This window comes from Pieris napi, chromosome 12, assembly GCF_905475465.1.
Source record: "Pieris napi chromosome 12, ilPieNapi1.2, whole genome shotgun sequence".
Classification (NCBI taxonomy): Eukaryota; Metazoa; Arthropoda; class Insecta; order Lepidoptera; family Pieridae; genus Pieris; species Pieris napi.
The window spans coordinates 7,627,401-7,652,778 of NC_062245.1; the positions used below are offsets into that span (position 1 = coordinate 7,627,401).

General features: G+C 32.9%; 1 protein-coding gene across 1 annotated transcript; it reads right to left on the reverse strand.

Moving 5' to 3' along the window:
• Nucleotides 1-16,388: 16,388 nt before the first annotated feature.
• Nucleotides 16,389-19,351, reverse strand: LOC125054898. Its single transcript, XM_047657043.1, has 4 exons — nucleotides 19,083-19,351; nucleotides 18,481-18,661; nucleotides 17,573-17,682; nucleotides 16,389-16,721 (listed from the first exon to the last, which is right to left on the reverse strand). Exons 1-4 carry the CDS (start codon nucleotides 19,174-19,176, stop codon nucleotides 16,495-16,497), a joined length of 612 nt encoding a protein of 203 aa, XP_047512999.1. The 5' UTR covers nucleotides 19,177-19,351; the 3' UTR covers nucleotides 16,389-16,494.
• Nucleotides 19,352-25,378: the final 6,027 nt, after the last annotated feature.

Consider the following 25,378-nt stretch of genomic DNA (forward strand, 5'->3'; position numbering starts at 1 on the left):
AGCTCCGATCTAAATAGTAATTGTTTATTCAAGCCTCGGCTTCTCGGCGTCCTGGTCGCCTTCGGCGACCAAATATTCATATACTAACTCTAACCTAACCAATCTAAATAATATTTGTTTTTGTGGACAGCTCCGATCTAAATAGTAATTGTTTATTCAAGCCTCGGCTTCTCGGCGTCCTGGTCGCCTTCGGCGACCAAATATTCATATACTAACTCTAACCTAACCAATCTAAATAATATTTTTTTTTGTGAACAGCTCCGATCTAAATAGTAATTGTTTATTCAAGCCTCGGCTTCTCGGCGTCCTGGTCGCCTTCGGCGACCAAATATTCATATACTAACTCTAACCTAACCAATCTAAATAATATTTTTTTTTGTGAACAGCTCCGATCTAAATAGTAATTGTTTATTCAAGCCTCGGCTTCTCGGCGTCCTGGTCGCCTTCGGCGACCAAATATTCATATACTAACTCTAACCTAACCAATCTAAATAATATTTGTTTTTGTGGACAGCTCCGGCGCTACGGGAAATGCAGCCCCTCCACCCTTGCGTACCAAAGCACAGGCATTTTATTCAAGCCTCCGCAACCTCGGCTTTTTGGTCGCCTTCGGCGACCAGCCTCAGCCGCTACAGCTTTCATAATGCCTGTGCTTTGTTACAGCGGGTGGGGGCTGCTCTTCCTCCGCGCCTCCGATTATTTATATACACTCTAGGGGTAAGACAGACAAGACCACGTGGATAGTGGGGTGCTCTGATTCGGTTTTGGGTACTTTTTGGATATTAAAGTAAACACTTTATTCTAGTAAAAATTAAATAATATAGAAAGTTGCAAACAATGAAATACAAGTACTAATTAGAAAATACAGACGAGTAGGTATCGATCATTTCAAAAAATTTTGGAACCCTATAATCTATCAACACGAAATTAGGTTAATTTCAATGTTGATTATTCTATAACTTTAAATTTCAAAAATGAGGAAATAAGCGATAAATAAATAAAACGATTATTAACAATCGATAAATTAAAAACACGATTTTTTTAAGTGAACGTCACATCACTTATAACCAATAGAAAAGTAGAAAATGGCGGATTGTTTACAAATTTTAACACATTACACAAAACTTTAAATTTTTTATAAAAATATTAAGACGCGTTTCCGGAGCAAAACTCACTTGGAGGTGTTCCAATGAAGGTCCCCCGGACACTCCTAGATAATTAGTATCGTCAAAAACGTGAGGTGGTATTTAACACCCAACCCTCAAGAAGTATCACAGTTGCAGAGAAAGTTGCATTATCTGTATTTATTTCCCCAGAGTTGGTATCGACTAAAAGATGGAGGGTTTTGGCAAAAATGGCTCACGGTGTCCTCTATTTTCGCGGATTGTGTTTCTTTTTGAGATTTTAAACGTCGGATAAATTTAAAATTATGTTAAATAGTTGTAAATTTATAATAATACATAACTTCAATCCGGTCAAAATAGTGTTTTATTTGGTTAAATAAAGTTTAACAAAAGGCTTTTATTATCATAGACATGAATACAAATACAATTATTTCATTTTACCTTATTACTACTAAGATTATTACAGAATTTCATTAATTGTAATAGAATTATTACTATCATTGTTATCGTTATTATATATTTTTGTTATTAATGGCTTCGAATCTCTTCGGATCAACCGTGGTAGGGACAAGAAAAAGATGGCGCGTAACCGAAAAACGTGACGATTTGCTACAAAATTTCTCCCATACGTCGATAAAAAATTCATTCTAACGCCGATAAAGAAGTTTGACTTCAAAAGGCAACATGGCGCGTAACGGAAAAATGTGACGCGTAACGAAAAAATGTTACACTACATTTTTTTCCAACCCCGATAAAGAAGTTTCACTTCAAAAATTGTGTTGTAAAATTATTAAAGAATGAGCCTCTTGATACCAATCTAATAACACCAACCATTTTCCATAAAACAAAATGGAAACATACATCATACCTTCGATAAATCAAGTTAATTTCCCCAGGCTACATTTGGCCCGCGAAAAATTATAACAGCCGATACACATATGCACAAGCGTTGCCTCTGACTTTGTACGCGTGATATGTCCTCCGTTTCGTATGGCAAAATCGAGGGTTTGTTTCAAACATATTTATGTTTTAATTAATCAGTGGGTTCAAATCAAAGCGACAAAACAAAGAAAACACTCATTAATGAATAGCATACTTTTTAATAGAATAATTGTGAGAACTTTCACACATTTTCAGCGTCAAATTTTTTTACAGTCAATTTAACTGAATATTTAATGTTTTCTGTCCCGAATTAGATTCTAAGTTTGAATTTAAATTTTCTATAGTTTATGTTCGTATTCGATACTATTCATAGTCTTGATAAAATTATACATTATTTCTTTATTTACAGCATAAAAGCCAAATTTGACAGCCAAGAATTATTTGTATAATAACAGAAAACTTCATGCTTATTGTATAGCCTTGTTGTAAAACTTATGATGGTATATTTACCATCATAGGTTTTATAACTACGTTGCTCCCATGCGGAGAATCGAGCAATGGGAGCTTGCTGCCGCTAGACTGTGCGAGTTGCGACCGGCAACGGTGAAATTTTCCGGAACATAATCTCATAATCATTTCTAGCATTTCGTTATTATTTTTAAATCAAATTTGAACTCAAATATTAGTCTTAGACAATCATACCTATTGAAATCGAGTACTATCATAACTCCTAATACACACGGAACATACTAGGTGAGCAACAATGTTGCGTTTAAATGGATAGATTAGATCTACCAATGTATTTGTGCTATCTAGGCCCACAGGCATCGGGCAATCAAGTAATTGTTCCGTGTAATACGAGATTATAGGGGTTCAGAATTAATGTATGGTACCTAAGACAATAATTATAATTATGCATATTATTATTGTCTATGTAGCGAGTAATAACTATTAAGTAAAATATATCAAGCACATTTCAGTACTTGTAATTTTATATATAAAATATCCATACGATGTGTAATTGCGCATATAGAAAATCAATTGGTTCAGCCAAGATTTGATTCTTTAAAGACCCATCTCTGCAAAATTCCTTTAAAGTATATTGAATTTGTATATTGTAAATAAAACATGAATATTTGTGAATTGTCTATACTACATTCATCAGGACCACCTTGTTTTACTTGTCCATCATCCTCCAGTACGCCCTGCACCTAGTCGGCTAGCGGCCGCGCGGTCTTCTGTTATGCCGAGGTCTCCATTCAAGGTGCCTGCAGGTCCATCGACTCTTGTCCATGCGCGCTGTCTGGCCTGCCCAGCGCCACTTGTTGCGACAGCACTTACAGCTACGTCGTCGCCGGTCTTTTCACGGATGGCCTTATTTCGTACTCGATCGCAAAGACAGATGCCAATCATTGCACGCTCACATTGCATCCTCAGGCTATGGGATGCACTGATTGAAGACTTTTCTTTTGAGTGCTATAGAGAGGGGTCCCCGTATTATCTCTATACTACTTCATAATTCGTTATTATTATGATAGTCTGTTTAAATGTCAAGTAATGGTTGCTTACAATTTTCTTGTAAAAGAAAAACTTGGCGAGTAAAAATAATGGCGTAAAGTACGGTTCCTGGGTCAACGGGCTGTTTTAAATATTGGAGGAAATTCAATAACTCTATATTTACCACTCATGTATAGCAAAATAATGAATTTATGCTAAATGCTACTAACCTTAATGAAGTGCTATGCTTTGATTGAAGAGAGTGCCTGCTTCTAGCTATACTCATGGGGCATACCTCAGTTCTGTCGGAGGCGGTGACTGTAGGCGTAAAGGCTGTACAATTTCTTGCTAGTTCTCCTCGCCCGCTCTGCATCCTGGATTTGGGAATTGGTAGGAAACATTAGATCCGCTTTTGTTTTTAAATATTGACGTTGAACGTGTTATGTTACTTAAATGGTTTAATATAGTTTGATTTGATTGGATAAAGGGAAAACCTTTGTATATTTGTATCGAATCTTAAAAACTACGACTATACTTCAAGTCTATTTCCGCCATCGAAAAGCTTTTTCTTACATATTTTTTAAAATTATATACTATATTACTCATGGATAATTCAATTGGTAATTTAATTTTAATTCCAAAATATTTACAAAGTCGGTATATAATTTATAGAAGCATTGATTGCAGATTAGCTCATTCAAGTGTAGCTCTGAATTTTCAACAAATGTCTAGCGGGTTCAAAACTAAGTGTAATTTACAATTTAAACTTAATATTCAGCTATAAAGGATTCAAACAGCCTTTGATGTAAAAAGATTTAAATGTATGGCCAATTGAATTATCAAATAATCAGTTTTAAGTATAAAATATTTATTCATCCTACAATAAAATAATTAATTAAGATTTAATCCGATAGCCATTAAATTTAAACGCGCAACACGAATAAATGAGCAAAGTAATCGAAAACGGTTTTGGAATACACTAAATTTACTCAGACTACTAGATTAAAAGTCTAAATTAGACCTAATTATGATTTGAAAAACTTAAAACGACTCCCATCCGCTTTAACATATAATATAACAAAAACAATAATACAGGGGTCTAGAATCTGATTCAGACTGATCTCAGAATATGATTTTGTCCCATTCGGTATCGAGACCCTTGGTCCGTGGGGCCCTAGCGCTTTAAGAATTTTTAAAGAAATATCAAAAAGGTGAGTTGACATCACAGGAGACCGAAGATCTGGCCGCTACCTCGGACAAAGAATTAATCTAGCAATTCAAAGGGGGAACGCTGCCAGTATCTTCGGAACCTTGCCTAAATGGACTCCTTTTAATAATATATTTTAGTTTATGTAAAGGTTAGTTATTTATTTCAATGTATAATGTATATAATTAGTTAAATAATCGTTTTTACATATTTATTTATAGAGTTATTTAACATAGCAAGTCTATAATAAGCTACATATTAGATAAACCAATGTGATATTTAAACCATTTTCTCGTTTTATAACAAAATATTCTTTTGTTTTTTAAATGGACAGATTTTTATTATAAGCAAAAAATTTATATTTAAATTTAATTAACCATACAATTACAAGTAACAGTAGAATTATACAATTATAAACTAAAAAAGAAATAAAAAATCGTAAGGTTAATTAATCACAATTAAGATATATAAATAATTACAAGATAGAAGAAATGCTCAAGAAGAAGATTCTTAAATGACTATAAAAACTGAGCTCATCTGATTTTGATACGAAAACTGTACCCACAAATACTTTAAAACTCGATGAAGTACCGCTAGATACTGCAGTATTACAAATCTGATAACAATTCACTTTTAAATTGCTTTTGTTTTCGTATTTTTCGCCTGAGGGACTTAAAAGTTTTAATCTGTCGATTCCCAGAAGCAATTTTAGTTACTGGGGCTTTATCTTCAGTTTATCTTCAATTCTATAAAGTTTCAGAACTTTGATCAACTTTGGTTTTGATTGAGGATGACTTTGGCATTCGAATTTTAAATAGCCATTGGTCAGCATTTTAAGTTCGTAATTCGTATTTTTAGTCGTGGCATAGGCTGGCGGATATAACTAGATGAGATGAAAAAAGAAAAAGTTAAAATATCTTTGGGTTGAATTTTTAGTCATTTTTCTAAAAGCTTACAGTTTTACAATGATTATTGAGTTATATAAGTAAACTAGCAGACTTGGCCAAGCGTTGCTGTGGCTAAGGTTTTTTTTATATTACATAGTAGTAGAACACCAGTCGACCATGCTTTTTTGGTGGTTATGCCATTAAATTGTAGCTTATGTGAAACGTTGGTACTTTCAACACAGCGCCATCCGTTAGAATTGTGACTGTCAAGTAATAAACAAATAATTTGCAATAAAATAATATTGAGGGTATAAATGAAGATGTAAGCTGTCCTATCTTTTAAGTTAGATCAAACTGCACACGGTGTGCAAATTTGATTGAAATCGGTTCAGTAGTTTAGGAGTCCATAGCGGACAAACAACGTGACACGTAATTTATATATATTAAGATAAGTAAATAATGATCTTTTCCAATAATTCACATTCCACAATTACAAACGATTCAATTTTAATAATAATAAAATGCTCTGTTTTAATGTTAGTTAAAAGTTACGGATAATAATAAATAAAACATACAATGTAGCATTTTATAGGTGCATTTATGTATTTTTCGAGAGGTTATGTTGCAAATAAAACCGGTGACAACCTTTGTTCTAACATTGTTTCGACACACGTTTCACACAAAGATCTTTTTGCTTTTAAAATATTTAACTCATGCAACTCTGTGAAAATTCAGTTAAACTAATCCTTTCACAATTTTTTATACTGAAAACAAAGTACCAATTCTTGGAACAATATTTATATTTTTTTCTCTTAATTGGTTATAAAATTGAATAACGAATAAATACTTAAGGTATTAATACTGCATATAGTACGTATGCTCGTGTTTGGATAAAAACATTTTGTATGTTATAAATGTTAGGCTACTAAATAATGTGTGAAATAAATTACGTGTTGTGTGAAAATTCGGACATCTAATGCTCTTATTTCTTCTTAAATTCTAAGAAGCTAAAATTGACATTGTGATATACTAAAATTGATCTTGGACCTGACTTTATAAGAAACTCGTCAGAAAGTAATAATTTATTAGTGAGAATGATTTAAGTCCAAACACAAGATAGCCTAATCAAACATTTGGTTACTCAACCGAGAAGATAATTAAACAATGAATATTTCTGAACTCTCTCTATTTCTCGTCTTAATAGTTAATTTGATGATATCGATCATAATAAATTTAATGAATATTATAGTATGCTATTACAACTCAAACCTTAACATAATATAAAAATTAAAGCTTTCTGGACCATAATTTAATTCCTTTATTAAATTATCTCGCTAACAACACGTTATCGTTGACAGTTTGAGAAAAAGATGACAATTTAATGGTTACCTGGGTTAGTTCATCTCAAGTTTACCAATATTTAATGGTGTTGTAAAATATATGTCATATACTTAAAGGTTGCTTACAAATTTTAATAATAGATTTAATAAAGCATTTTGAAACAAACTTCATTTTTAGTTAAGTTTTACAGAAACTCTTCTTCGGTCTCATTCGCTCTCTCCGTTTTCTTCGACAAAAACGCTGCACATCTTTGTGACGTTTTTATAAAAATTACCCTCATGCGCCGTAAGAAGTTTCACTTTAAAAAATAGCTTTGTATTTAATTCATTTATATTTAAATTGTAATTAATTATTTATTTAGCTACGAAGTCCATGTAACTGGGAGATCATAGGCATTAGGCTCCTGAAACACAGTTCTCACCACATCATGAGGACACATGTTTGGTAATAAATACCATGAATTTATTATACTAATTTGTTTGTTAATATAATACAAAAAAAAGTCTTATGTATTTTCTGAAGCAATCTATTCTATAATCCTTATAGTCCTTTATTATTACTGATTACATCCAACCTAATACTAAATTAATAAATCAATTAAAATAGTTTTTTATACAAATGAAAAAAGTTTAAAGTACCTCTTTGGTTTTCCAATTACATTTGCGATATGTCGTTAGTTTTTAGTATCTCAAAACGATCACATTCTCAACAGGATAATATAGACAGTATTTTAATTGATTGATTTATAATATATATGTATAGGGAAACATCATCAATCAAACATCGAAGATATAAGATATATATAGACTTAGAAGCATTCGTTTTTGGTATGTGTTTTTTAACATTCAGTTTCTTGTATAATTCAAGTGTGGCATAGGCTTACGGTATCCATTACATAGATAATTGTTTTAAGGTACGAAAGTGAGAAGTTGTTTTAAATTATCACTTTTCTTTGAACTATAAGATGTGATATAAACTCAAAGTAAATTAATCAAAATCTACTCGAATCATTCTAGAATCAATAGTTACGTACATAACCTAACTAATGATTCTATAAAATCAATGAAACTTAAATCTAATTTCAGGGGCTGTCAAACCATTATTTCTGAAGAAGAGATTGTGCTTGACATACGAATTCGAATATGGACCTAAAATACTTAAGAGCCTTTAATACTGTTTATATTAACAACTGTGCCTTAAATCCGCAGGCAATTAACAGGGCTATAATTGGTCTGGACCCTCTTCCCACAGGTTCAGTACCTTTCATTAGGAAAATTTAGATCGAACCGTTTTTCATTGACCCTAGATCAAGGACTTAAATGACTTGAAAACAATTTCAATGGGGAATTGGAGTTCTTTGTTTGAATTCACCAAAATTGGGCCGTCAGTACCCAGAAATTACTACGAGTACTCGTATATGTACGCGTCACGTAGCTGTCCGTCATTTACATAATATACTAGAACTGTAATAAATGCAAGCATACATTCAAACTTTGCATTCTGAGATAGAATACGATCATAAACTTGTAGATAGAAGGCGTAGAAAGGATACCGTATGCCGTCCTCAACTTTTCAAAACAGCTCTTTCCCATAGTTCGTATTGCTTTCTAGGTACCCATTTGTACAATAAACTTAACAAAGGCCTTCAAATCTCATCTCACAAAATACAAAAAAAAGTAGTAATTGAATATCTCAAATCGCTTAATTACCAAACCACAGAAAATCTATTACGACCCCTAATTTAATTTAATAAATGGAACGTTTTTCTCGCCCACACTAGTAACAATTTGGCTCACTCACACACGCACACGCACACGCACTCACACTGACTGTACACTCACATACACATGCACTCACAAATGCACATACGCACACACACATAAACTAGACTTTTGTTTTTGTTAACTTTTTTCTATTTTTTTTTATATATTTATAAATAACTAGCGGACCCGACAGACGTTGTCCTGTCTTAACTATGAATATTGATTTCAAATTGGTATAATGAATTAAAAAATATTTCAGAAACAAAGTGTTTATTATTCTAATGCTTTATGTTACACAACAGTCTTTGTTTGTTTTTCTGGCTCGCATATTATTATATTATCATTATAATAACTCCGATCGAAGCATTTATTTTGAACGATATTCATTTTTCTTACATCCTCTGACGATATTTGCAGCACGCATTCTGTCAATGTTGTGTTATGTCAAACGCCATAAGGTTACACCAAAAAGTTCGAATTGTATGATGGTTAAGTATTCTTGAATTTTCTAATTTTCCGCGCAATTTTTTTCTTTTTTTCTTTTATAAGAACCTTCTCCTGACAATTACAAACACAACAAAAAAAAATCAGACAAATCGGTCGAGCCGTTTTCATGTGATGTCGTGACAACGGAAAACGGGTTTCATTTTTATATATATAGATTTATTGTTCGTTTTTAAAAGTTGTATTAGCAATACTTTTTGCCACTATGTCCAAGAAGGACTGGTGACTTGTAATAACAGGTTTTCCCAACCTTTTTCAAGCACCAGTCTCTCACAATAATAGATAGCATTAAGTTTATTGTCAAATGCAAATAAATTATTAATTATTATTATATTATTATTAAACTGAAAACAGAAGAAAACTTGTTTAGTTATAGAAATAATCAAATTTTTAAAACATAAATAAACCTTTAAGTCATAATAAAAATTAGAAGTGCCTGTCTATAGAAGCCTATTTTTAGAAATTTGCGTAGACGGGTCAGCGTCCAGTCGGTAATCAGAGATACGCTTTTTGACTCTTTGAACTTCTCCCAATCTTTGAAGGTGAATCCAACCTAGCCTTTGGATCAAGAATTGTGTTTTCTTCGTCTATTGGAAAGCGCGAGATTGGCAAAAGTAGTGCTCTCTAGTGTCGGAGACCAAGGCACTCTTTGAATCCCTGCGTTGGCAGAATATTTTAAACTATATTTTCGTCTAAGCGGCATTAAAAATACTATCTAAAATTTTATCATAAATCAAACGAAACGTTCCTTAGAGAAGTTTTAATGGACTTTTCCTGAAAAATCTATATAGAATAAGAGTAATACTTTTAATACATCCACACTTTATTTTATTAAAGCAATTTTTCACTTCTTACACAATTTCATATTCAGTAGACGAGTCGAATATTATTGTCACAGCGTGTCGAAAGCTGTAGTGGTGAAATATCATAGATTCCATAAACATCGAAGATTCCAGTCGCTCTGCGTTAGATGCGGTCAAAAGGAAGAAACTGGTATTGGGAATCCCCTGCCAAGCTCACGTAGTCTGAGAGTAGATAGATCCTTTCCTTCAAGCTTCAAGTGGCGAGAGAGGAAATATTCACTATCCTCATACACTCCGGCCCGTGGTACAAAATTGTGTTGATAGACAAGTTGAAAAGAAAGAGATGTCGTTCGGAGCAAATATCTGGGCCTCGGTAAAGGATAGCAAGACCATCTTTGCTGTCCCTATGTGATGGTGAAGAGTATTGATACTTAATAGAAACCCTCCAATATTGCAGTCCATAGGTAGTGAGGAGAGCCTGACTACCTATGGAGCAGGCGTCACGCCTGCTCCGTTTGCCCCTATGTGGATGAGATGTTTATTGGAAGTAGCAGCAGTAGTGAGCGCAAAATTGTGTTAAAATTGGTTAAAACGGTGCTTTAAGCCGGTTTTTATTATCTACTGAAAGCTGTGACAAAAACTTAACAATTTTAACCACTCATAGTACTATATACTGTTTATCCTACGTGAAGGGGAAGTGCTAATTTATGAGAATTCTAAGCAATAATTTAGGTACGTAGTTAGATCGTTATTCAACTGAGAGAACCTTATAATATTCATGACACACAGAACTAAGCTTTGTTCTTTAAGCATATTATATTTATGTGCAAGCTACGAGGACCTCTATTGTCAAATATGTTTTGGAAAACGGTACACCTCATGGCAATCACGACTAACGTAGCTGACCTCACACTTTAAACTAACTTTTCTTGTAGTTTTTATATTTATTTTTTCTTCGCGATTGTACTATAACTTCTTTTAACATTAAAGATTGTATGTATTTCTCTTATGAACTAATATCAGTGTGTCGAGCGTTGCCAAGCTTTTGTGAATAAAATAAAATGTATTTTGATTACGCTTAAACTTTTAGACAAATGACAAACGCGGCATAGTCGTAAAACTCAGAGTTTGCGATTTTGCAGTTTCGATATCAAATTGGTATCCAAAAGTACAACCACTTAATTGATTTAATCGTGCTATAGTAGAGCTGTTTGTTTATGACGTTGGTCTACGACTGTTGGCTATACTTTGATGCGATCATTAATTACGACTCACTTTTATACAAATGTGGACAAAAAATCCAAATGTTTATTTAATCATTCAAATAAAGAATTCTACTATAGAGAATCATAAAGGTTTTATTTTTATTATAGTATTCTGTTTACGACAGATAGCAGCCATTCGTAAGCTGATTTTTTTCTAAAAACGTATCCGAGTCTTCGTTTTAATGTTCTTATTAACAAAACACATTTTGTCTTTATATTAAACATTTATTTAAAAACACAGAAATGTATGTGGTGGAACACAAATTGGTCACAAATATTAATTTATTATTTATATTATGTGCGAGCCAATACTAAGTGCTTAACTACAAAAGTTAAGTGCTTACCGCCGCCCATGGACACTGGCAACTAGGAGGTTTCCATGTGCACTGCCACTCTTACGATATTGGTGTGCTCTTCTCTTGACAACACCTAAGTCTATTCATTTGTAGGAGACAAAGAATATATTATGAATAAAGGTATGTATATATATATATATGTAGTTATTATAATTTATAACTAAGGGCTTATAGAACTGGTAATCTACTTGCCTATACAAAACATTTTCAGTGCTCCAAATTTCAAAGCGGACTTCACATACAAAGTTGGATTTTATTAATATTCGAGGACGGAGATTTTATGTGTGTGACTTTTTATTACGAAAGTAGATAAATAAAGAGTGTTATTCTAGTTATAACTTTACTGTTTGTGCGTGGTTTGTTTACTGACTTGCCGTGTTACTTTCTAAAACTTTTCCAATATGAAATTTCATAATATTGCTCATGTTTTATAAGATTTATTACATTTTTTATTGGTACAAAGACGATATATATAGGTATATATATTGCCTGTAATATCTACCTCCTGAGAAAGAAACAAACCATGACGACACACTGTATTTTTTTCGCGTAATTTATGTAATTCATAATTGTATGCATTTATATGCTAAGTTTAAAGGCATGTTTAAGAACGCTCCCCGATATACAACTTCAGGTTAAAGAGATGCTTATAGATCCTGAGAACAGTCCAGGGCCGTTTTTTAAGCTAGCAGACAGAAGGCGATACCATTAGTACTTTCAGGAATTAATTAAATACACATATCGGGGCATTTTGTTCCTAATTGTGTGTATTTTTTTGTTGGTATTCCAAAGAAAACAAGTTATTTTTAAAAACCTAAGCAAATTTCTTGCCTTTTTAGTGAGCACTGCTTTTACCAAACACAAACTCTGTTCCACGCTTCACTAATTGGGAACAGACGATTGAATAATTGAAAAAAATAAACGAAATTACAAAGAGAAACTAAGAAAATTTCATTATCAGCACTAGTGCACTTGTTTATTCAATGGCGCGGAAATTTCATGGCGCCTCGAAAAGGAAAACAAGAATCTTAAACAACTTCCATAATTAATTCGCATTAGCCTCGCAATCCGGCAAAAAAATATCCGGTATAGTAGCGGTAAATTGCTTTAATGTTGAAATTCAGACCGATTTTTAGTAGTTTATTAGTAAACTACCTTTATACTCTTAAGTGGTTTGACCCAAGGTTCATACCTAAAAGTTTGTCGCGCCATTGGTTTGTGTTAATTAAGAAATACGGGGTGGTCATAGTGCCTGATGGTTACTTTAGGAGGCGATATCGACCGCCTTTACTATCCGTACCCCCAGGGAAAACTAACGTTACCTGACAAAAGGTCTGTTAAATGTCAGTATAGTAATAGTTAGTCTATTTGTAAATATTTTAAACTATTTAATACTAGCTGGCCTGGCGAACATCGTACCGCCTAACAGTCGATTCTTTTTTTGTTTAAAATACTTATTCTGCTATTCGGGACACCGGTCTAGCTAGTAAGATAAAAAAAAAGAAAATTGATAAGACAACAAATACATTATGTCAAAAAATAAAAATTTACCTTCCCGGAACCCCTCCACTAACACTTGAACTTAATGCTATGGTATTAAAGTTCAAATTGACTTTTAAGTATTATTACGAATATTTTGTATGGGAATATAGAAAAGCGTGTTTTTTTTTTTTAATTTTTCTCCCTAAGAACCATCCTCGTACTTCAAGGGAAAATTAAAAAATAATCAGACAAATCGGTCCAGCCGTTTTCATGTTATGTCGTGACAACGGAAAACGGGTTTCATTTTTGTATATGTATATAGATTAAACTGTTCGATGTTGTTTTGTTTTTATATATTATGATATTTTTTTGTATGGAATATAAATTTAAATAAATGAAAAAAAAAACATATTTTTTGATATTAGTACTTTAATAATCTTCATATGGCACATCAACTATATTTACAATTAATAGGTAAGTACGTCAATGTAAACATTAGTTGACTTGACCCAAATTTAACTTTTCAGTTGAATTAATTTACAATCTATTCATTAGTTCTTGAATTAATAATTCTAACAAAATGTAACGAAGAACATGCTGGAAATAATTAGTTCAATTAATTTTAATGATGTCGTACCAAGTTACAATATAAAATATAGATAACTTTGAATTAGAATTTTTCGCATCATTTCCATGGACGTTAAGACTTTATTTCTCAAAAAGACAAAAAAAAACACTTACATGAGACTTTAGATTAACATGACATTGTAGTTGTTCTTAAAATAATCACAATAAAAGATAGTCGTACATGCAATAAACTTAAAAGTAAAAGTAACCAAAGAAATATGAATTAAAAGTAATTATAAGAAATGAATTGAAAAGTAATTTTGTCTAACATATTCACTTAGCTTCGATTTGAATGAATTGATTGAAGTAATATTTTTTATATTTGTGAGTAGTAAGCTTAGTTTGTTAATTGACGCTTAACTTAGGTACTTAATTATTTATTAAAAGTTTTTTTAATCACTTATTATTAAAAGAGTTTAGATGTAGGTAAGGGATACATTTGTATGTACGCTTCCACTCAGCTAATCTCAAACGCTTTTGTTGTAGAAATATAAGAGTTAGTTATGTCAGATCGATCGACTCAAAAGAAATGTATTATAGAGGAATAACTTGGGCGGCTTAAAGGCCCGCGTAGTAGTCGATAAGTTGTACAATGTACATATCCTCAACGGCCGGAAATCGAAATATTTATAAATAATTACAAAATAATATATATAATAGTCAGGATATGATGTAATCGGACTGTTTGTACGCAGATTATCGAAACATTATTTAGTATTATTAAAAAGTTCTTATAGGTTTATTTAGTATACATTGCTTGTGGCGGCGTCCATGCGTCGGGTTGTCTCTCTCCCTAATATATGGCGAGGGGGCCGATGGCTGGCCATGCGTCATACTCGTGAACGGGTGCTACTTGTGTTGACTGGTCGTACTTGAATTCGTGTATGCGGTGATGTTAATTATTTCGACTATGTGTTTGCGTGTTGTTCCCACGAAAATGTAAGTGCGTGCTCCTATTTCACCATGCTGCCTGCTGATAGGGGACAAGTCTTTGTTTTTAATTTATGTTATTATTATTAATTACTTAAGATGTCATGTGGAACATGGTGTAATGGTTGCAGCTCCTTACAAACGTTGTGTAAAAAAAAAACATGGCGATTAAAAAGAGTGGTAAATGTAAATTTACGATTAATTTAACTTGACGATTCAAAAGTGTACTTGGTTACCCACTTGAATAAAGATATTTTGAGTTTGAGTTTGAGTTTGAGTGGCGGAGAGTTTATTGCCAGTTCTTCTCTTCCGTTCTACGCCCTTGATTTGAGAACTGGCAGTAAATGTAAAATTAGAAGCATTCATATGTATTTCTTTAATGACGAATCACAAGTGTACATTGTGTTACCTACGTGAATAAATGATTTTTGAATTTTTGAATTTTGAGTAGGAACATAAGGACGTCTATATAGTGACTAATGTTAGGCTAGTAGCTAGGTGAACCATTCTCAACTCTGAGGACGTGCGTTTGAACCCTGGCTGTTCACTGACGAATTTTTCTGTCTATGTGCGTAATTTATTCTGGCACGTTCCCTCAAATATTTATTTGGTTATGTTGTTTTGTTCTTTATTTGTTTTAATATTTTTTTTTATTTGTTTATGTTACAAATAGACCATTTAACCTAGGCAACCAACGATGTGTCTCAGCCATATAATTAGAAGACTAGTCAGCTAGTTGCCTATTATATATTATTTTAACAATAGACAAGCAACCAACAAACAGACACTGAACCTACTACACACGCGCACTACTATTACGTTGCACTGTGTGTACATTACGTTGCCGTAAAAAATAATAAATATAAAGGTAACACTTATATAATTAGTACTTGTATAACCGCCGCCAAATAATTGAATATTTGTAAGCAATGAGACACCCAAACGTTCATTGAACCTGTGACCAGAAAATATTCCCTAGAAAGGGGACGTAGGGGCTTGATTAGACCATTTGTTTGCGGAAATTTGAAGCCCGAACGTTCATCACATATTTCCAGTTATTTTCCATCAACCTGTTGTATTGGGAAAAATTGCTTTTAGACTGTGTTGCCATGCTTCATGCTTTCAGAAGCATTTCTGTTTAATAGACTATATATTAATTTATATTACACATGATCGTTTATATTAATTTAATAGAATAAGCGCTTCAATGATACAACGATTTAATATAAATGATAAGGCGCAGTAGACAGTGACTGAATTTATCGGAAAGCGCTAACTCGTTTTAATAAAAAAATTGTCCGATAGCCATTCCCACCTTCTATATATACTTGTGATTGGCTTAGCGGCTTCAGCGTGCAACTCTCATCCCTGAGGTCGTAGGTTCGATCCTCGGCTGTGCACCAATGGACTTTCTTTCTATGTGCGCATTTAACATTCGCTCGAACGGTGAAGGAAAACATCGTGAGGAAACCCGGCTTTCTTTAGACCCAAAAAGTCGACGGCGTGTGTCACTGGAGGCTGATCACCTACTTGCCTATAAGACAAATGATCATGAAACAGATTCAGAAATCTGAGGCCCAGATCTAAAAAGGTTGTATCGCCACTGATTTAATTTTTTTTATTGTGAAAATAGGAATTAAATAAATATCATTTACAGACAAACTTTAATATAAAAATATTGTGTTGAATAGTTCACGTATAGTGTATATATATATATAGTAAATGCATAGGTAACTCCAGAGAAACCACAGGCTACAGCTGAATGTATAATAAGAAAGAATTTAAGAATAATTTTTGAAGGTCCAGATAACAAACATGCCGTAATATTAATAAATATTTTTATCATTGTTTTGTAATTTACGTCTAGCCATAAGTATTTGGAACTTTCTAGAATGTCTATAGTCCAAATGCGGAGAGGACATAACCGAGAAGTGTTTAGTCTTAGCTAAAGATTCCCTTAAAGTCTCAGGGATACCGAGCTTTATGCGTTTAGGATATACAGCGCGCTGTTTCAGTTGTTCACATGTCCCGTAGTCCAGAATACGCCAAAAACCTGATGAGATGTAACTTATTATTTATATTAAAGTAGCGTCCAACATATAAGTTGGCCAGTATTATAACTATATGCGCATGGATTCTTTGATTTTTCTACTCAAAAAACATACGCAAACTTTTTTCGTCTTCGTAAAATCTGGCCAAATTATAAGATCTATTCATAATGAACATACTCGTACATACACAGTATCATCGACAATGTTAATTGTAAAATATAAGTTATCTCTACATCACTATATAGCATAAGTAACCGGAAATTCTTAATTAACGACCATGAATACGTCTTTTAATAAATTGAGGATTTTACCTTTATAAGGGTAGGGAGGGTTAATTTCTAAACGCACTTTAGTGGTAGCACACGCTTTTAAGACTTATTAATTATACAAAGCTATACCATTACTATTATAATTATTAAGCAGTGATGACTTTGGCCTGAGCATGCCATTCTTAAGGTTGTGTTTTCGCAACACGGCTGCGGATATTTCTGAACACTTGCTCCTACGTCGAAAGACAACATCGTGAAGAAGATGGGTCAAATGCAGAAGGCTGATCACCTACTTGTCTATAAAAAATAAAAATGATCAAATAATCGGATGCAATCTGCAGTAAAGACCTATAGGGGTTGTAGCGCTGGATTATTAACATTTTAACAATACTTTCGTTACTAAAAATTTTCTTGTGCCAATTATTATCACTGTGCCACTATCAATTTATGAAAAATAATTAAATATATATTGTAATGTAAGCATTCCTGAATTGATCTTATAATATTTTCCAGCCAGTATTTCATTCGGTGCGTTCAATGTATAAATTCTAGTAAAACTCCGGACATTTCGAAAGACTACTTACGCACGGTCCTTCTACAGCTGTCAAAGTGTACATCGCAATATGAAGTGGCAGTTAGGAAGCAATCAACGTCACGAATATTATGGTAGGCGCATACCGGCATCGGTGCTATTCTGAAACAATTATGTGTTTGACAGCTTTATTTATTCTATAGATTTTTGTTTCTTAGTCGTGTTGGCTTTTTGATTCACTTAAACGTATGATCAAGTATTCCACTGGTCCTGGTCGTGTTTATACCTCGACCACGTGACCAGTCGGCGAAATATGATCTGGTGAAGGTGGAGGGTAAAAAGTTAAAAGTCACTTAGCTAGCACGGCTTGCAGATATTGCCCAAGATCAGGTTATAATGCTTCTTATTAATTAATTAGCTTTACTAAACTACTCTAAACATTTGTGATTTTTGAAGTGAAAACTTCTTTAGCGGCGTTGTACACTTTTTTGGAATGGGTAAAAAATGTTAAACTCGCGTCAGGACACGTGAACTGATCGAAAATTCGTAAGACGGATGGAGAGGAGACAGCTGGCGCGGCGTATTTAATGTTTGTGTGCGATGGCGGAATAAATAAATATTGTATTCTACCACATAAATGATAGTACTTTTATACTGTTAATTAAAGCAATTCGTGCAAAATTATTCCCTAACCATTTCAAAATATCAAAAATGCACAACGTTAATATTCAACATCCTACACCCTCTGTCTTCTTTGCCGATGAGTAGGGATGCCTACAAATTCAAATTTAATGACGTGGAATAAGTAATGTATCTTATGTTCCATAATAAACATATTTTATTTTTATTTTATTTCAAGTTTTCACTTCTGCCGGCACTCCCGGAGTGCAACCCGTCGTTTTTTTAAGTTATCGCATTCAAACACACATATTTCCAATATTAGGATGGTACTAAACTTACTGCGTCAATAAGCATTTAATATAATCATCGTAACAACGCTCTTCCGCATACAAATGGTCAAATTGACTGTTGATATAGTTAAAGCGCATGGTAGTGTAATTCCCAAAATCTAAGTTCAGAGCCGCATCCACTTCGCTTGCCGGTATATCAGTGTGTACGTAAACTAGCTGAGTTGTTGTCTCTGAAAAATACACTGGTATAGTAACAACACGGTCTCAAAATGTGGACCAAATAATCGTGTTTATTGCAGTCGTTATCGTGGAAATATTGTCGTAACCATGGTAACAACAAACGCGATTTTTTTTAAATTTAAAAATGTATATTGTAATGATGAACTTAATATAAATTCGATGCATGAGTGACTGTGCTCTTACATATCGGTATAATATGTCTACGACAAAAATTTAATAAGGTACGATAACGAGAAAAACATATGGGATAACAAACTTTTGATTGAACCTTTGAAAACTTATGTCAATAAAATTTGCATTTAATGGAGAGAGAAAGCCTTGCTTAGAGTCGTACGTGAAACTCAAACTTCACTCAAGAGCGAAACACAAACTTTATACTTTAGAATGTTATTGGTATACACATAGACTTACCAACTATAAGTGTCTTTTGTGTTTTTTCTTCATCATCATCATCACACAACACCTTCTTTAATATAAGAATAAACGCAAATAATTGTATCCACATTATTTAAATCAAAACATGAATTTGATTAATCTAATACAAAAATGTTAAGAGATTTAATAAACGCCAAAGAGAAATGCTTAACTCCGTTTGATGTTATTTGTTTGAATATTAATTATTCAAACATTAATTTACGTTGTTAATGAACATGAAGCCGTAATTATTTCATTAAAGTGATTCCTTTTATCGACCTATTTTTCTATACTTCATACTAAATTGAATTAATACTTTTGTATATGATTTTGCTATTCATTATTATTAACATAAACTATTCTTTGTAACATTGTACAGTCCATTTATTCTTAAGTAATTAAAAAGGTAAACAAAGATAGCGTACTTTAAAACAAGAGACAAGGTAGAAGACAAAAGATGGTAGTGATGTGCTATCATAGATCTAACTTAAACTCAAAATAAAACTATTCATATAGGTAACCAAGTACACTTAAGAACGTCAACAGAAAAGATCAACAGTTCGCAAGTCAAGATCCGGCAATAAGAACTGGCAAGAAACTCTCCGCCACTCTTTTTAATCGCCAAGGCATACAAGTACAGAGATGTCAAAACTGACATTTTATTTTGATTGTAATTTTGCATGGCCTTTATGTGATGATTTTATTGTTTACTAGCGGGCCTGGCGAACATCGTACCGCCTAACAATCGATTTTTTTATTTTTTTTAAATACTTATTCTGCTATTCGGGACACCGGTCTAGCTAGTAAGATAAAAAAAAAGTTGATAAGACAACAAATACATTATGTCAAAAAATAAAAATTTACCTTCCCGGAACCCCTCCACCAACACTTGAACTGTTCAAATTGACTTTTTAAATGCTTTTTAAGTATTATTACGAATATTTTGTATGGAATATAGAAAAGTGTTGTTTTTAGACTTTTTCACTCAATTTTTTTTTAATTTTTCTCTCCTTAAGAACCATCCTCGTACCTCAAGGAATATTATAAAAAAAGAGTTGGCCAAATTGTTGTTGGCGTTGTTAAGTTTTGCGTTTACCAACACATTTTGCGATTCATTTTTATATTATAGATTAATTTTAACATTCATAATTCATAATTCATTCAATTCCTGTAATTAAATACAGTATCTAAGGTACTAAATTATAATACGTATTAAAAATTGTATCAGTGATAATTCCGTGATTTTCCGTCAAAACTTTAAATCAATGTAGAATAAATGAACTGTATTTTCTTTTTAACCCAACCGTTAATTGTAATTTGTTTAACTGGCAGTGTCCGTGCCAAATTGTCGCGCGCTTTAAATTTTGTTACAAAAAAGTAATTAAAAATCTTCAAACGTAATCATAGGTAGCACCATTCGTAATGGTAGGGGAGCCCACGATGCTAAATGGGGATTTACTCGAGCGTCGTAGAGACCTATTGGGATGCAAAGCTTAGATAAAAAGAAGAAAAAAATGTTATATGATAAATTCCTTTTCATCGGTGGGGGAAGCGGCTATAGATAGTTAAATATGTAAAAAAAAATTGTTGCATGGACATCCTCGAGCGCGTCAGATATTGATAGCATCTATGCCCTACGTATTTTTAATAATGTACGTATGTTAATCTGATCGTTTGCATGATGCGGGTGGTTGTATTTAAGGGTTGAAAATTAAAAAAAAAAAAATATCGAGCTCGTCAGATTTTCTAAGGGAGTGTTAAGTGCACCAAAAAAAAGGTCTCATTCACTAATCTGACGATTTCGTTGGGACGCAAGCCCACAGCCATTTTCTTAATTTGCAAAAAAAAATCGCAATTTTGAAATACTCAAGCGCGTCAGATTAAGATATATGTGGTTCATCTTTATGTTCTAAACGTACTGTCTCATAATCTGACGATTATCTAGAGGGATTCGCCTGATCTGCCAAAAAAAAAATAGAAAAACGGTTCACCTAAAGGGCCATCCCTGCAACTTCCCGCTAATTCCATTCCTGGGCGCTTAAAATTGATATTTTGAGCTCGCTGAGTTCAAAGAAATAACATTTCTATGCATTTGAGCTCTCCCAGCTCGAAAGTCTGATAGAAGTTTCATAGAACACTATTTTTGGAATTTTCAAACCGCAATAACTTTTGAATGGATCAAGCAATTTTCACGCGGTTGGCGGCATTCGACGCAGTTTTATCATCCTCATAAATAATTTTGCAATTTTAATTGATCGAACCACAAATTTCGGAATAATCCCGAAAAAACACTTTTTCGGGTTTCTTTCGTGTACGATATCTCTCGAACGAATCAACCGCTTTTGACCAGCTTGGTGGCGATCGACGTGGTTTTTTAAGCTCAAAGGCGGATTAGTTTTTGAAGTTGATCGATAAAGAAACCACTTTAAAAAAAATATTTCTTATTTTTTTAAGATTTTTCAAAATTTCTCAAAATCTATCGGTCCGAATCGGTTCAAATTCACAGGAAATGTAATTTTGAGGGAAATATTTAGAACGCCGTTTAGTAGATTCCGATCGGTTTAAGGAAATGTAGGCATCACGCAGCTGCACGCATTTAACTTTATCGACGAATTTTTGTTATTTCGGCTTGCGGAAATCGTCAGATTATATATTTTTCATTATTCTTGAATTATTTCCTTCAAAATAAAAAAAAAATTAGCTACGCTCGAGAATGTCGAGATGACGTTTTTTTTTTACAACTTTGTTGCCCTCCCTTTTTTTCCGTCACTCTCAAATTGTCAGATTAGTGGAATATACACTTTTTAGGATGTAATTAACTCACCCTACCTTAATCTGACGCGCTCGGGAATTTCTGATGGTCAATTTTTTTTTACTAAACTGATCCTGTCTCCTTCACGTGCGGCTTTATATATGGGCCTCATATTTTGTGGAGGTACTTAACCGGGTACAAGGTATCCCCCTATATATTAATCTGCCGCGCTTTAGTAAATCCCGAAATCCCCTCTTGGGCTCCCCTACCATAAGACGCACTGATATGACGACGCTAGTGCTACTACAATAAAATACTAAAATAATGTTTTGCTCGGTGACATTCAGAAAGTCAATACATTTATTAGTAACAATCAGAATAATTACAGTTTTGGAGTTTTAACAAAGTCTCTAAAAGGTATGTAATATGCGTTCATGTAATAAGGGTCTCCTGTGTCCCATTAACAAATTGTATGGGCTAATTTCGTAGTAATAAATTAAGCCGCTAAGTGTAAGCTTTATCTTCAAAATGGTGAAACCACGCAAACGTGTAGCGTCTCATTTAAGCGAAAACGGCCGTTACAGTAGGGTTACTACTTATAAAAAATAAGATAAATAACATTACTACATAAATATAATAGAAAATGTGCTTCTACATTGCCCTATATTCGCATCGTCCAGGCACGACCTGGAGCAACAAATTCAGATGACTGTAGACCGTAACAGCCTACAGGACATGTTAATAAAGCACATACCGTGCCTGCAACCGTTCTGCGAAAAAAATAATAAATATATAAAGGCGGCAAACAAAAGTGAAAGAGCGGGTCTCGCGAGGAATTGCGCCCCGACTCGCCCATGATATATCGGCTACATCGGTAATAAAATATTAGGCGTATTTACCGAGACGCGTAAGACACTATTCGTGAACTAGTTTATTGGAATTAATGTAATGTATCTTGTTTTTTGGAAAAATTTGAGAGATAGAAAAAGTCCCTGGACACAGTAGAGTATTCCTAAAATTTTCTTATACTTCTTATATTAATGAATCTGATATAGTCGTTAGTGGATGCACCGTTTTGTAGGTACAAATACGTCCTCAGACTACGGCCCATAATTTTAAACCATATTAATTAATAATTTTATACTCGCAAATATTGTATTAGGTATATGTACGTGTTTTTTGTGCTTGTGCGGTGCCAAGTCTAAATATTGTAACTGGCAACCCTACCGAGTAACGAAGTGGATATGTGGAACATAGAGCGCAATTTCAGTGACTCCATCTTGTGCATAATATCCGAATAGTCGAAACTCCACTAGAGAAATTTCAAGTCGTCTAGAGTCTTGGAGGCTTACATAAATACTAAGTTTGGGAACTAGTTTCGTAACATCTTACTTCGTATACTCACATAATTAATAACTCGCAATAATTTGCTCAAAAATCAAGAGACGATAGCTACAATTCCTAGTAAACGTAACTATTAGATACAATTATTGATTACTACAAAATAATATTACCGATTAGTTACGTACCACATACAAAGTTAAAAGTCAACGAATTTAGAAGACAAATGAACATCTCTTTTATTGGAATTAAAGTTACAAATGAATCACTTTGTGACAATTTAATTCAATCCGTAATAAGATCGTTAAAAAATGAGATAAGATTAGTGATTTTTCCAATCAAAAGAACTTTGGTTTTATTTGGTCAAACTCAAACTCAAAATATCTTTATTCATGTAATGTCAGAAAAAAGTTAAATTAATTGTAAATTTACATTTACTACCAGTTCGCAAGTCAAGGGCGTAGGTAGGAAGAACTGGCAAGAAACTTTCCGCCACTCTTTAAATCGCCAAGTATTGTCATACAATTGAACTGGAGCAAATCAATCCCAAGGATTAGGATCATTTAAGTAGTCCTCAAATTTATAAAAAGCTTTATTGATTAAGATTCGTTTAACGAGGGCTTTGAATTTATTTAGAGGTTTTGTTGATTTTAGGTTTCAGAGATACATGGAATAGATAGATTCGTAATATCTAATTAGACTATAGACATATTGCTTATGATCTCCATGGTGTAATACAATTCAATATTTTATTTTGTATGTTGTATATTATTTATTTAATAGACACTTATTTTTACCTCTGTTATAAACGTTTTATTACTTTTACTAACTTTATACTTCTTATTATAATTTGATTATACATGTCTGTTATATTTTTAGCACAAGATTAAAAATCCGTCCCTTTATTTTTAGATATGTCGGAAATTATTATCATTACGTTTCCACTTACACGATTTTCCACTCATGTTGAAAGATTTTTGCTGAAAACCCTCATTTTTTATTTTTACTATGAACAAGCGACGGACTAAATTCCTTATTTGGACATATGAAAAATATAAAATTCAAACACTTTTTTCTACCTCTTCCACGGCTAACCAACGTCACTACTATAGAGACATAGTTTACGAAAATAAAAAATTATAAATGAAGCTGAAAAAATTTACAAAAAAAATTATTTATTTCCTCTCTATTTTTAGAACTTAATAATAATACAATAAAACACTTATTCATATAAAAATTTAACTAAGAACGTTATACATATAAACAAAACAAACAAATATAAAACCTAAACCTTTTTATAACTAATTAAAAATAATTTCATTCATGTGAATTCAGCCAGTGTGCAACTAAATATAATCCTTCTCACATGCAATAATATTCTGGGTGCGCAAGACAAAAATGGTGCTTCCCTGAGTAAATTTGTACGTGCTCGAGGCACTGCAAGTAATTGCTTTCCAACATTTCCGCGTTATAATATATTCTACCTCTAAGGACATTAAAAAATATAATGTGATAGTAAGGTCCCTCCTTATCTCTTACTCGTTGTATACTACCATACCCAAGACAAACAAAGTTGGATTTATTCTAAACGCGCTCCATTAAAGAGATTTTTTTTTCTTCTGGGGCCCGAATCATAGATTTACTTCAAATGGCTCCTAACAAGTATATTATAAATGCCATTATCGCTATTATATATTTATATTATATATCGCATTATATATATAAATATATATGATATTTAAAGATCCTAAGGATCCTAGGTAATTAACCCTAAATTCCTATAAACTTTAAAAAAAAAAATTGTTATCTCGAAAATTTTATTCTACGTTAAAATGATCCCCTAGGTCTTTGACTTCTGCTGCTCGCTGGATTGGCTATTCCTCTATGTAATAATTATAGAGAATCGGTGTCCGTTCTCTGGAAAAAATGTATTGTATAGTATTTGTAAGTGTGATATGCTGATAGTTATTTATTTATTTACATAACACTTCGTTATAAAAATCAATACAATTTATAATAACTAAATAATAAGGAGGGCAATAGACGGCACTTTGGAGCGATGTCTTCCAAAAAAAGAACGAAGTAAATAATTAAAACACATATGTGCATATTTTGTTCAATCACATTTCGGTTGAGTACTTCTCTAACACGCAACGACATATTCTGACATATTTTTGCCCAGAACTTGCACAGCTTACAG